This window comes from Amblyraja radiata, chromosome 32, assembly GCF_010909765.2.
Source record: "Amblyraja radiata isolate CabotCenter1 chromosome 32, sAmbRad1.1.pri, whole genome shotgun sequence".
Taxonomy (NCBI): Eukaryota; Metazoa; Chordata; class Chondrichthyes; order Rajiformes; family Rajidae; genus Amblyraja; species Amblyraja radiata.
Window position 1 is genome coordinate 13,107,666 of NC_045987.1, and position 14,281 is coordinate 13,121,946.

The 14,281-nt window shown below is 46.0% G+C and overlaps 1 protein-coding gene across 4 annotated transcripts in view; it reads right to left on the minus strand.

The window, feature by feature from the left end:
* Nucleotides 1–14,281, minus strand: part of hmcn2 (hemicentin 2) — a 247,232-nt gene that overhangs the window by 190,400 nt on the left and 42,551 nt on the right. For all 4 annotated transcript variants that reach the window (XM_033049217.1, XM_033049218.1, XM_033049219.1 and 1 more), the window contains exons 6-12: nucleotides 13,303–13,409; nucleotides 12,466–12,586; nucleotides 10,535–10,798; nucleotides 9,136–9,280; nucleotides 6,709–6,830; nucleotides 5,288–5,560; nucleotides 2,505–2,649 (exon numbers count right to left, since the gene is read on the minus strand). In XM_033049217.1, coding sequence (XP_032905108.1) covers nucleotides 2,505–2,649; nucleotides 5,288–5,560; nucleotides 6,709–6,830; nucleotides 9,136–9,280; nucleotides 10,535–10,798; nucleotides 12,466–12,586; nucleotides 13,303–13,409 — 1,177 coding nt within the window. The remainder of the gene's footprint in view (nucleotides 1–2,504; nucleotides 2,650–5,287; nucleotides 5,561–6,708; nucleotides 6,831–9,135; nucleotides 9,281–10,534; nucleotides 10,799–12,465; nucleotides 12,587–13,302; nucleotides 13,410–14,281) is intronic.

Sequence of the window (14,281 nt, forward strand, 5' to 3'; positions counted from 1 at the left end):
GAGACAAGCATGAGCACTGACTGAGTGGGTGAATGCACAGAGTATGTTTCCCAGGACAGGGGAACCAAGAACTAGAAGGCTTAATGTGAGATGGGAAAGAATGAATAGAAACCTGAGGGGCATGTTTTTCCACACAGAGGGAGGTGGATATATGGAACGGCAAAGTAGTTGGAGCAGGTACAATCGCAGCATTTAAAAGTTATTTGGACAGGTGTACGGATTAGAAAGGTTTAGAGGTATACGGGCCAAACATGAGAAAATGGAACTAGTTGGGATATCCTGGTCGACATGGACATGTTGGGCCGAAGGGCCTGCTTCCATGCTGCACGATTCTATGACACTATGAATAATATTCATCCCTGAATATGCCCTGAGCTCTTGTACCTCTCAAACTTCCGATCTTTGTTGCCAATTGATTCAAGCAGGGGAATCTCGCCCAACTTTCAGATGTCAATGTGTAGGAAGGAACTGCAGATGCTAGTTTAAACCGAAGATAGACCCAAATGTAGCTGGAGTAACTCAGCAGGTCAGACAGCATCTCAGGAGAAAAGGAACCCTAACCTATTCCTTTTCTCCAGACATACTGTCTGACCCGCTGAGTTACTCCAGCTTTTTGTGTCCGTGACAGATGTCAATACTCTTTTCTGCATGAATATCGTGTGGTGATCTCTGCTCAGTGACACAGATAAGAATCAGAGAACATTTACATAGGTGGCATGGTGGCGCAGCAGGACAGTTGCTGCCTTACAGCGCCGGAGACCCGGGTTCGATCCTGACTACGGGTGCTGTCTGTATGGAGTTTGTACGTTCTCCCAGTGACCTGTGTGGGTTTTCTCTGAGATCTTCGGTTTCCTCCCACACTCCAAAGACGTACAGGTATGTAAGTAAATTGGCTTGATAAATGTAAAAATTGTCCCTAGTGTGTGTAGGATAGTGTTAATATGCGGGGATCGCTAGTCGGCGCAGTCCTGGCGGGTCGAGGGGGCCTGTTTCCACGCTGTATCTGTAAACTACACTGTAGAAGGAAGCATGTCCTGACTATGCCAGTCAACAGTGAACCACCCAGCCTAATCCCATCTGCCAGCCAGAGGACTGTACCCATACACCGCGGAGATATGAGGAGTGCATCACCGCCTCCATGCCCTGGTAGCGAGTTGCAGACCTCCTTACAGCTCATCCCCCATCTTACCTTATTACCAACTACTTTCAATCCTTGCCCTCAACTAACGGAAGTCAGTCCTTCCCATCTCCTCTCTTCCAGAATTATGGACACCTCAATTACGTCTCCCCCCAGTGTCCTCCATTCCAAAGAAAACAACTTTGGCTAATCCAATCTTTCCTCTCAGCTGCTATTAAACACATTGGTGCTGGGCCAGTGTGACAATGCAAATCTTGACAGCAATTCCATAAAAGGAATCTCGTTCTTCCCAAGCTCCTTGGCACGAGTTGCAATGCTTCCTTGTTATCTTTGGAAGCAACTTGCATCGATCCTTTCCTCTGGTGGCTGACTTAATGACTTCCTCTGTTTGACGGGGCCTGATAATGTCGACGGAATGTACAGATGATCTCTGCAGTGACTGTTAGTTGGCTGCATTATCAGCTGGAGGATTTATAGCTTGTTGAAACGCTGTCCACCACCACCCGCAGCTTCCACTGTGTGTTGCAGTATTCCCTCCATGCAGGGGTGAGGCAGATTAGACCAAGGATGAGATGACAGTCTTTTTTCCCCAAACAGTCTCTAAAACCAGAGGGTGAGGCTTCAGGTGAGGGGGGGGGGGGGATTTAAGAGGGATCTCAGGGGTAACTTTTTCACTCAGAGGGCTGTCAGTATCTGGAATGAGCTGACAGAGAAAGCTGTAGAAGCAGATACAATTACCGAACTCTGAAAGTCACTTGGACAGATATAGGAATATAAAGTGTGGACACAAAATGCTGCAGTAACACAGCGGGTCCGGTAGAATCTCTGGAGAAAAGGAATAGGTGACGTTTCGGGTCAAGACCCTTCTTAATGAACAGAAAGGGTTTCACGAGAATAATGCACCAGTATGAGGACTTGGTCAGCCCGGCAAGGTGGGCTGAAGGGCCTGTTTTATGCAGTAAACCTCTATGACTCTATGATAGTTTGGCTGCCTGATCATAACTCACCAATATATTAAAACAAATGGGAAACTCACTCACCTGCACTATTAATGCTGTCACTTACTGAAGTAATTGGCAGTATGGTTAATTTTCTCGGCAACTCGTATTCACTCTCATAGGTCACATTCCCCAACACAGGAGCTAATCTTGCTGAGCTCTATGGCACTCTCAGCATGAGCTGCTGCCAGGCTACTCCTTTCCTGAACGAGTCAATTCAAGCACTCCCACTGCCGGCCAGACTGAGATAAGGAGGACGACAATGTTCCCAGCAAGGTGCCGTTCCCCACTGAAACCGCAGTCAATCACCCCAGGTGAATTTGATCGCTCATCGGACCTCCTCGTGAGATGAGACACAGTTCCCTCACCTGTCAGTGCTGGTCACAAAGACACCATCTCGGATCCAGGCCATTCCTGGCTCGGGATAAGCGGCTTCTACCACGCAGTTGATGCGGGCCTCTGCTCCTCTTGTGAAGCTCTGTGCTCTCGGATTCACAGAGACGCGTGGAGCCTCTGCACACAAAGACACAAAGCCCTGAAGACGACTGCCTCCATTTACAATGCAAAGATCCCCCTCAGAAATGTTTACCGAACTGCTGATATCTTCAAGGACGAACCCAAACCTAAAATGTGACCCATGCATTCGCTCCACAGACGCTGCCTGACCCGTTGAGTTCCTCCTACAATTTGTTCAAGATTCCAGCATTTGCAGTTTCTTATATGTCTGCTAAATGTCTGCCATCATTTTATGCTTCTATTTAAGATTTCCAGCAACTGCTAGGTGGTGCTTGTATGGAACGAGCTGCCAGACAAAGAGGTTGAGACTGGTACATTAACAACATTCAAAAGACATTTGGACAGATACATGGATAGGAAAGGTTTAGAGGAATGGGGGGACCAAAGGAGGGGACATAACACTAGCTTGGATGGAGCAACTTGGTCAGTACGTACTAGTTTGCCTGAAGGTCCTATTCCCATTTGATTCCCATGATTGCTGTATTCCACCTTATATTCACACTCTGTTGCAACCAATGTTTCCCCATTATCAGGGGCTTTTTATGGCCAAGCGCACAGGGAAAGATAGTCAGGAACTCCACAACAATATTGTGTTAATGTTATTCAATCGGTCAGAGGCCTGCTGAGTGGGAGGTGAGCAACGTCATGCCATCCTGACCCAAGAGGTCCACCACTCTCCAGATAAAATCCAGGACAGTTACAACGGTCACCCCAGCATCTAAGAGAGTCTAAATATTGAGGCTGAAACTCCCAATGGGAATTAATTGGGGAGTTTGGTTTCTCATCCATTCTGACTTACATATGCAGCGCTATGTTTTTCATTCACATTTCCAGCATTTGTAATTTTTTACTATTATTTAACTTTTGTAGTGATGTGCACTTGGTTGTGTGTCAAACATGGAACATCTTGCTGAGGCAAGATCTATTTCTATTCTAAGATTTCTATTTCCCATTCAGATTATTGGTGCTTTATATGTCATAGCGTCAGAGTCTTGCAGCAGAGAAACAGGCCCTTCGGCCCAACTCATCCCTACCAACCAAGATGTCCCATCTAAGCTCGTCCCATTTGCACAGTTAGCCCATATCCCTCTAAACTCCTATCCATGTACCTGTCTAAATGTCTATTAAATGTTGTTATTGTAAGTGCCTCAACTGCTTTCTCTGGCAGCTCATTCCATCTACGCACCATTCTATGTGTGAAAATGTTGCTCCTCAGGTTCCTATTAAACCTCACCTTAAACCTGTTGACCTCTAGATGTTGATTGCCCTACACTGGGAAAAAGTTTCTGTGCAATCATCCTATCTATTCCCCTCGTGATTTCATATGCCTCCGTAAAAACACCCCTCAGCCACCTGTGCCCCATGGAATAAAATCCCAGCTTGTCCAACCTCTCCCTATAGCTCAGGCCCTCAAGTCCTGGAAATTTTCCAGTAAATTTTCTCCACACTCTTTCCAGCTTAATGGTATTTTTCCTGCAGCAGGACGATCAAAACTGAACGCAATAGTCCGAGTGTGGCTTCATCGACGTCTTGCGAAACTGTAACATAACATCCCGACCTCGGTACTCAATAACCTGACTGATGAAAGCCAGCATCCCAAATGCCTTCTTCACCACACTATCTACCTGCGATGTTAGTGTCCCTCCGCTGGTGTTCAAATACACCAGTGGACAGACACTGGTTATATCAATACCTCAGCACGAGACAAAAACAAGTATTGACCATTAAAAGAAGAATAGAAGGAAATGGTGATGAAGCCCAGAAAGGCTGCTAATCCATCACCACCAAACTACTGGCCAACATATCCTTCAAATACTTCCTGAAATGGTAAAACACTCACAAAATCTTAATTCTTATTCAAAACAACAGTTCAGCCTAATATTGATTCCAACTTCTGCCTTCCTTGTCTGAAGCTCTACTCGTTTGATTTTGTCCATCCAGGGGGAAAAAAGCAATTTCTCCGAGTTACCACTGCCAATTTCGTTAACTCTCCTGAAATCATGAATTCTCTTCAATCCTTCAACCAGGAATGTGAAAGCATGAACATTCTTCCCATAAGCTAGGGTGCATCCGATCTTCCAACCTACCTCATTGCAGTCGTCGGAACTTTTCTCAGTAACTAACACTATAATGCTGCAACACTATATTCTGCACTCTGGTATTTTTTGCTTTGCACTACATGTTGCACTTGTGTATGGTTTGAGTGTACTCATGTACAGTGCAATTTGAGTTGAGGGAATAGCACACAAGCAAAAGCTTTTCATTTTACTCACGATAAAAATCAACCCACATACCTATTGCACGGTACAATATGATTCAAATGGATCGCATGCAAACCAGTATACCAATTATACAGTGCAATAATAAACCAAATGTAATGTACTATTTAATTTAACAAGATAATCTGCAAATAAAAGCTTTACATTTTTCACGTGACATTAATAAGCCAATATTAATATCAAATATCATTTCAGTCTCCAAGGAAAACCACACCAATATTCTTCAACCTTTTTGCAGAAGTTCCTGATGTACAGAATAAGCTAGTTTGCTCATCTCTGTCTCATGCTCATGGATATGAAAGCCACCAATGTTTGTCCCAGTGGAGATAGGGATGCCATTGGAGAGCCATTCTTACCGGGAATGAACAGCCAGATGGACGCTCTGCTCCAGCCATGCGTATTGACCACCACACATTCATAGCGACCTGCGTCCTCCGGCCACACCTCCCGAAATTCCAGGGATGAGTTCTTCAGAGGAATAATTCTCTCGCTGTCAGACTGCAGCTCAATCCCATCACGCATCCAGGTAATGTTATAGCGGATGCTTCCCAGCACTCGACATGTCAGCACCACCTGGTCCCCTGGGAATGCCGTGACGTTTCGTGGGATCTCCACACTGGGAGGTGGTTCTAGAAAAATGGTTTAATGTAGAACATAGAACAGTACAGCACAGGAACAGGCCCTTCAGCCCACAATCTATCAGCTTCCGCCACCACCTCTAGCAGCACATTCCAAGCATTCAGCACCCTCTGTGTTGATATTTTCATTCTGGGAAAAAGGTTCAGACTGTTCAGATTAGTTTAGTGGTACAGCATGGAAACAGGCCCTTCAGCCCACCTAGTCCACACTGACCATTGATCACCTGTTCACACTAGTTCATTGTTATCCCATCCACTCCCTATACAAGGGGCAATTTATGGAGGCCAATTAACCTAAAAATCCACATGTCTTTGGAAGTGGGAGGAAACCCATTTGGTCACAGGTAGAACATGCAAATAGACAGCACCCGAGGTCAGGACCAAACCCGCGTCTCTGAAGGTGACAATATTAGGTCAGTAGATCGTTTAGTTAATCTGAGGTTGGGGTATTTAGGTTCACCAAACCAGAGACATAAGAGGTATGGAGCAAATTCAGGAACAAGGAGCTGGTTACTGATCGTACAGAAGAGGGAATTAGTTCCAGGGGTGAAGCAGTCTTTATCCAAAGCACCTGGAAGGTACTGGAAAATTGTCTTCCCTGAACACGAACCATTTTCGTGAAACAAAACATAACTGGTTGATTCGTGGTGAAGATCTACACGCACTCATGGTTCAGCATCACAAGTAAGGAGCGGCATGTTTGAAAATGAGCTCAGGCATGTTAGTGCCTTGGGGAGAGTGAGAACGTTAGTGGCGGGAAGGTGAGCGACAGGGAAAGGGATTCATGTCAGGCCACGTTTTGAGTTTGACATGCATTTTGAAGAAGAGCTGAGCAATAACTGGGCGATTCACAGAATGGAGACGAGCAAGACAGAGATCGGACCAGACTCACACCTGTCACATGTAGAGTGTTACAGTACAGGAGCAAGCCATTATGTCTGTATTGTTTCACTTAGGAGAGTGGAAAGGAAAAATGTGGTAGTATATTTCCAAGGGAGGGAGAGGGGGACCAAACAACATTCGTCAAAGAAAAACAGCATTCTCAAATTCACCGTCACTACAGAAAAAGCTGAAATATCATTTTCAGCATTGAATATCTGCCACCATTATCAACATCAAAACCTTCCACAACTACTCACCGGTTACAACCAAGTAGAGGCGGCCTATGCCTGTGCCTGAGCTACTGATCGCCACACAGTCATAAAACCCTTCATCAGATCCGGAAACACCAGGGATTTCCCACGTGGTATTCACAGTATCTCTAAAATGACAAGTAGAACATTTAGTGTGTGTGAGAAACACATTCCTCCACATGGACACACATGGTCATGTCACAAACAGTGGGAACATCGGTTTTATAAGTCAAGCAAAATATCTTTCACTGAGGCTGCAGAGTTTAATTGGAGATTTATTCGCTCACCTATAACAGTTGCCTTGGATTATTGTCATTAATGTATATTTATCAGTATGCTATTGAGTTTACCGTCCTGTTACACAGCGGCTAGCAAGGATTTTATTGTTCCACGGCCATTACTCAAGATATTGAAACACTCTTGACTCATCTGCTGCAAGTCAAAAACCTTTTGGTTCATATCGTAAATATAAAGAAAATCCAAAGACGTTGGTGCATTAGTACTTAACGAACAAGATGAGCTTCTCGAAAACAGTAAGGACCAAGAAAGGAAAACTGTGTGTGGAGATAGAGGATGTGGGTTAAGGTCATGGAGTCATTGAGTCATACTGCAAGGAAACAAGCTCTTCTGCCCAACTCACACATACCAATCATGATGTTCCATCGAAGAGAGTCCCATTTGCCTGCATTTGACTCATATCCCTCTCAACCTTTCCTATCCATGCACCTATACAATTGTCTTTTCAATGTTATTGTAACTTCCTCTGGCAGTTCATTCCATTTACCCACCACCCTATAGGGGAAACAGTTGTCCCTCAGGTTTCTATTAATTCATCCCCTCTCACCTTTAACCTGTGCCCTCTAGTATTTTGATTCCCGTGTCCTGGGAAGATTGAGGGGGATATGGACCAAACGTGGCACTAGATTAGATGGGGCATCTTGATTGGCGTGGACGAGTTGGGCTGAAGATCCTGATTCCGTGCTGTGTGACTCAACTGCCAAGGTCTCTGAGCTCCAGAGGTCACTCCACCCCATCTCAACCAGAAGATGCCCCTACATATGACCAAGCAGGTGGCCATTTGCCCTAGAACCTCCTCAAGTGGCCCCATGCCTAGTCTTCATTTGATAGTGCTGTTGCAAAGTATCCTGAGGTTTTACGGCACAAGCATGTAAATGTCACTCGATATTTTCAGTGGTATAACATTTTGCTTGCTTTTAACTCCTTGTCGGAAATACCCAGGGCTCCAGCACTCGTTCCCTCTGTCGCAAGGGCCACACTGGAACCAGCCGGAGAGGATGCTGTCAATGCTGGTTGCAGAGCGGTTCCCCTTAAAGTGTAAACTGAGACGAGGACCTTCAAAGCAAACTATTCCCCACATTGTCCAACCCTGGGGCTCTGACTAGGACGTGTCACCAAAGATCTCAATCTCCTCTCTCTTTGGCTCAGTGGACAATATGCTGCCCAACACATTGGTGGGACAGGAGATGCACAATGTTATGTAGATCACCGCCCCATGTCAGCCATGGCAGGGGGAAGGCCTCCATGAAGCCTCAAGACCCACAGGACAGAGACAGTCAAAATCATCAGGAATCTGGGTGGTTGACTTAGCTTTACGTTTACTATTGTTACATGTACCAAGGTACAGTGTAAAACTTTCTTTTGCATCAGATCAGATCATCCCGTCCAATCACGCCAAACTCAAGTACAGCAGCACCTCAAATTTTGCTTGGGCAGCCTACAACCCAGTGGTATAAATATTGATTTCTCCAACTCCAAGTAATCCTTGCAACACTCTCTCTCTGCCCCTCCCTCACCCAAGTCATTGTTCTAGCTTCAAAGTCACCTTGTTGAGTCTCATTGTATTTAACTCGTTTTCACCTAGGCCTCAGCTAACAATGGCCTGTCTCGTATCTCATCGTTACTGTTTTGCATAATTTTCATTCATTAGTTCTATATCTCTCTATATCACCATCTATTTCTCTTGTTTCCTTATCCCCTCAGCCTCGACCTGAAACACCACCTATTCCTTTTCTCCAGAGATGCTGTCTGACCCGCTGAATTACTCCAGCTTTTTGTTTCTATCTTCGGTTTAAACCAGCATCTGCAGTTCCTTCCTACACAATAGATAGAGGAAAGGGGAAGATACAGAGCGCAGAATATAGTTCTCAGCATTATAGTGTATCAGTTCCAGAGACAATTGGGTAGAGGTGAATCAGACAGTACCAAAAATTGTACACCAAAAGAATCTTCCACTACCTGCTCCAAACATTCACCACATAGATGTCCACATGTAATATAATGACGAGGCTGTTGTGCCAGAGAATTGGAGGTTTTGGTGGCACTGAGACCCAGCGAGTATCTGAAGATCAGGAGATGAAACGTGAGCGATCCCTCCCCTTCCCTCCCCGTGTCAGCCCCTCCCCATCTACTCACTCGAACAACCGGTCCGGTTGAACCTTGGTTCCTCCTCGGATGAGGCGCAGGGTGAACGGGATCGGACTCTCCACGGAGCAAGGAATCGAGGCGGATTGCTGGTAGAAGGCGTGTGCTTGAGCTGGCACGCTCACCTTCGGAGGCCCTGCGTTAAACAGAGAGACAACTTACCAGAACTGCATTGCCTCTCATTAAAACGTCTTGAGAGGCTGCGCAAGGTGGGCCGGGCAGGTGCTGAGTGGCCTCTTCCTCAGCATTGATAGTCGTCATCTAGAGATGGCATCCCCCCCCCCCCTTCCCCCCCACCCCCACCCCCCGAGATGAGAAATCACTCATTTACAGTTTGAGATGAGGAGGGATTTTGTTGCAGACGGCTGAAACCTACTCTAGGACGAGTAATGTAAGAATGAGACAGCAAAGTGGATGCATTAGCTATCATCTTAATGTCTTCCAGATGCTAAATCCCCAGGAGGCACTGTTTATTCTCTCAGGTGTGTGTCATAAGATCTCAAGGCATTACTTCAGAGAAGAGCAAGTTTATCCTCAATGATGACATGGCCAATATTTATCTCTCAAACCACATCACTTTCTATGATTACCCGGTCATTTATCTCATTGCTACTTGAGGGGAATTTGCTACATATTGGTGGCTGCAATAAATACAGAGAATCACGCAGGACGGAAACAGGTCCCTCAGCACAACTTGTCCATGCCAAACGAGATGCCCATGTATGCCATTTGCCCACATTTGAGCCATATCCCTGTAAACATTTCCAATCCATGTACCTGTCCAAATGTCTTTTAAACGTTGATGTAGTATCTGCCTAAACGACTTCCTCTGGCAGCTCGTTCCATGCAAAGGTTTCCCCTCAGGATCCTAATAAATCCTTCCCCTCTCACCATGAAGCCTATGCCCTCTAGTTCTTGGTTTTCCTGCTCTGGGAAAAAGGCTCTGCATTCACCCTACCAAGTGGGGGCATATTGGCACAGCGTTAGAGTTGCTGCCTGACTGCGTCAGAAACTCAGGTTCGATCCTGACTACGGGTACTGGCTGTACGGAGTTTGGATGTAGTTCCTGTGGGTGTGTGGGCTTTCTCCGGGGGCTCTGGTTTCCTCCCACACTCCAAATACGTACAGGTTTGTAGGTTAATTGGCTTCTGAAAAATTGTAAATGGTCTCTAGTGTGTAGGATAGTGCTAGTGTACGGGGAGGTGCTGGTTGGCGCGGACTTGGTGGACTGTAGGACCTGTTTCTGCGCTGTATCTCTAACGTGAAGTCCTTTGGGATGTCCCAAGGATGTGGAAGACACAATGTAAACACCAGATTGTGCTCTTTGGCACCATCGCAGCCCCACACAACCCCTGGCCTTAAAGCAGAGTAGAACGATGAGCTTTCTCACCAGGGACCAGGCTTGTGTAGGATACACTGGACAGGCGTTGGAAAGGGTAGCCTTCCCCGTCGTGTCCCGTCACTTTCAGGAAGAAGCTCTCGGAGGGCGGCAGGATCTGGGGAACCTCCCAGACGTTGGTGGTGGTGCGGCCGGAATGGGCCCTGATGGGCAAGCTCTGCAGAGGCTGCCCCGTCGTGCTGAGGAACTCCAACCCTTCCAGCTGCCCTGGAGGCAGCAGCCCAGAGCAGTTGAGCAGTATGTGGGTGGTGATGCCTGCAAGGGAAGAGAACACACCCATTTGCAAGGTAAGATGAACAAACCTAGAACAGCACAGACACAAAGTGCTGGAGTAACTCAGCTGGTCAGGCAGCATGTCTGGAGAATACGGACAGGCGACGTTTTAGGTCGGGATTTTATCCATGTCCTCCAGAGATGCTGCCTGACCCTAAACTAAAACATAAACAATTCCAGATGAAAACGTTCACCCTTAGATCCCCTCTAAACCTGTAGCCAACCCTTCTGCTTTTAGACACCTCTGCTGTGAAGAAAGGTTTCTTGCTATTCACCCTAGGCCAGCACTTCATAATTTTGTAAACCTCAATGAAGCTTCCCCAAAGGAAAATAAATAAAGCCTCCAAGCCTTTCTTTATGAGCAAAATATTCCATTCCAGCAATATCCTGGCTATACACAAAGTGCTGGAGGAATTCGGAGGGTCAGGCAGCACCTGTTGAGGGAATGGACGGACATATTCCTGGGGCAGGAACTGGAGCAGCTGCACCTCACAATCCACTTGGATAGTTCACAGCCCAACAGTATGAACATTGATATTTCATATTTCAAGTAATAACCCCTCCCTCTCTTCCCCTGCTCCCTCCCGCTACACACACATTTCTCTCACTGTGTCCCACACTCCCCCATCCCCGTTACCCTGCTCCTTTCCTTTCAAGGCTCATCTCCAATGCTCGAGACCCACATTTCCTCTCTTTACCTCCCCCATCCCCGTCCCCTTCCACCCAACTTTACATTTTCTTCTTCTTCTCTCCTCAACTGACAGCCTTGTGTCTCCTTTTCACCCCCACCCTTACTCCACCAATCTACCAATCACCCTCTCCCCTCACCGAGAAACATAGAAAACAGGTGCAGGAGTTGGCCATTCGGCCCCTCAAGCCAGCACCTCCATTCAATATGATAATGTGGCTGATCATGACAAATCTGTCCATCATTGTCCCCCATGTCATCAAACTGGATGTCATCATCATCACCAGGCCCAAAGGTGTCAGTCTCATTGATGTTGGCATGTTCTGGAAGTTCACCATATGCTTTCAAACTTCTGGCTTCATCCACATTGTATTTCAGGATAACATCAGCCTTGTTACCCTGGTAATCTCTCAGCCCAACCAATATAATATCGGATGTACCCCGTTCATGCTTTCTCCCCATATCCCTTGATTCCATTAGCCCTAAGAGCTAAATCTAACTCTCTCATGAAAACCTTTATCAACCTATCACTTACCAGGCTTTGTCCCACCTCTACCTCTCCCTATTCCAGATTTCGCCCGCTACTCCAATTAATTTGAAGAAGGACCATGACCCAAAATGTCGCCTGTCCATTCTCTCCGCAGATGCCGCCTGACCCAGATGCTTCTGGCACTTTGTGTTTTGCTCAAGGTTCCAGCATCTACGGTCTCTTGTGCCTCCAATATCCTGGCTAATCTCCTCAGCACCTCCTACAGAGTAAAGGAACTGTAGCAAACCACAAACACATGACGTGCTGACAGGATTTGATCCCTTCCGAATTTTCTGTAAGCTACCTCAATAGCTTTAATATGACCCCGTTGATTTTTTTTGTAACACTGCTGTACATTGCCACGGGGCTGTTTGACAACAATATAAAACACACACCCAAAAAATATAAGTGGAATCATTTGTTCAAATCTACCTTGAATTGGACGCTCCATTGTTCTGCTGAAGTCTGAGGTGGGTTTCGTAGAAAATCCCACCTGGAAATCAATGTTGCTGACTCCTGTGATCCGTACGGAATGGCGCCCGGCACTGCGGAGCTGAACAAAATTAAAACTCAATCATCATCCATTCGGTGAATGGTCCACCCTGACTTAGTTTGTGCAGAGAACATGGAACATAAAACAGTACAGCACAGGAACAGGCCCTTCGGCCCACAATGTCTGTGCCGAACATGATGCCAAGCTCAACTAATCTCCTCTAACTGCATGTGATCCATATCCTTCCATTCAATGCATATCCATGTACTTATCTAAAAGCCTCTTAAACGCCATGATCATATCTGCCTCCACCACCACCACCCCTGGCAGTGAGTTGCAGGCACCTCTCCATCCTTTGTGTAAAAAAAAACCTGTCGCACACATCCTCTTTAAATTTTGCCCCTCTCGACAAAACTATGCTCTCTAGTCTCTGATATTTCAAGCCAGGGAAAAAGGTCCAGGACAAAAGGGTGGGTCACAAAATACACAATATAGTCAAAGCTGAACAAGTAAGATTGAAAATAGCATACAGCTCAAAATAGCTGTTGGGTGGCAGCAGGAATCTTAAGATGCTGGAAATTGGGGAAAGGAAGAACGGGACAGTTAAGGATCATTGGAAAGAATGAATAAGGTGTTAGAAGGCATCTTAATTGCCACCCATACGTAGAGACAATAGGACAGTGTACTAGATGTTTGTCAATATTTTTTTTAAAAGGACAAAAATCGGTCTTGCAATGACTATTGAGAAATCAGCATAATACAAGTGACACTCTTACCTTGATTGTCCACATTCCAGGCCGTGGGCTCTTGACATTGACAACTCGAGCCGAGTTTGGAATATTCAACAGTTCGTTCAAACCCAATCCTCTCCACAACACCCGGCCTGAGGGAAACAAAACTGGCTAATCATCACCCAAACATGATACTAGTGGCTGGACTAAACAAGCATAAATATTTTCACTTCATGTAGCAGCAATGTCTACAAGTTCTGAGTGAACGTGACACTTCAGTCCCACACAATAGTTATTTTTATGCAATGAGTTTAATCCATATGAATCTGGAAGAAGAATCTATGTGGATCCTTAAATGGAACAGAGGGAAAATAATGTGGAAAGTTCGGGGAAAGAGCGGGGTAATGGGCCTCGTTCAGCAATTCCCTGATACTTTCAACCCATCAACTTGATATTGGTTCAAATCCGAGGTTAAATAAGTCGGGACGACGATGGAGAAACTCAACAGCTTAAAGTTCCTGGCCGTGCTTATCTATGAAGATATGTCCTGGGGACAGCATATTGTTGCAATCACAAAGAAAATTCAGAAACGCCTCTACCTCGGTAGAAGATTGAGGAGATTCGGAATGTTGCCAAATACTCTAACAAACCTCTACAGGCAGAGATCATACGGGCCTGTTGTGTCAAGGCCTGATTCGGTAACTCGAACGCCCAGAAAGAAGGAGGACTACAGAGAGTGATAGACACTGCCCGGTCCATCACAGGGACTGACCTCCCACCATTGATGGGCTGATCTAGGTACTGATCTCCCCACAATGGAAGGGATCTACAGTAGACGCTGCCTCAAAAAGGCAACCAGTATCATCAAAGACCCACACCAGCCTTGCCATATTCTCATTTCTCTGCTACCATCGCGAGGAAGGCACAGGCGTCTGAAAACCGTGGATCAAGAACAGCTTCTTCCCAGCAACTATCAGGCTCATGAACGTTGCACAATGCTAATCTCAAGACTGTGTCAGGTTGC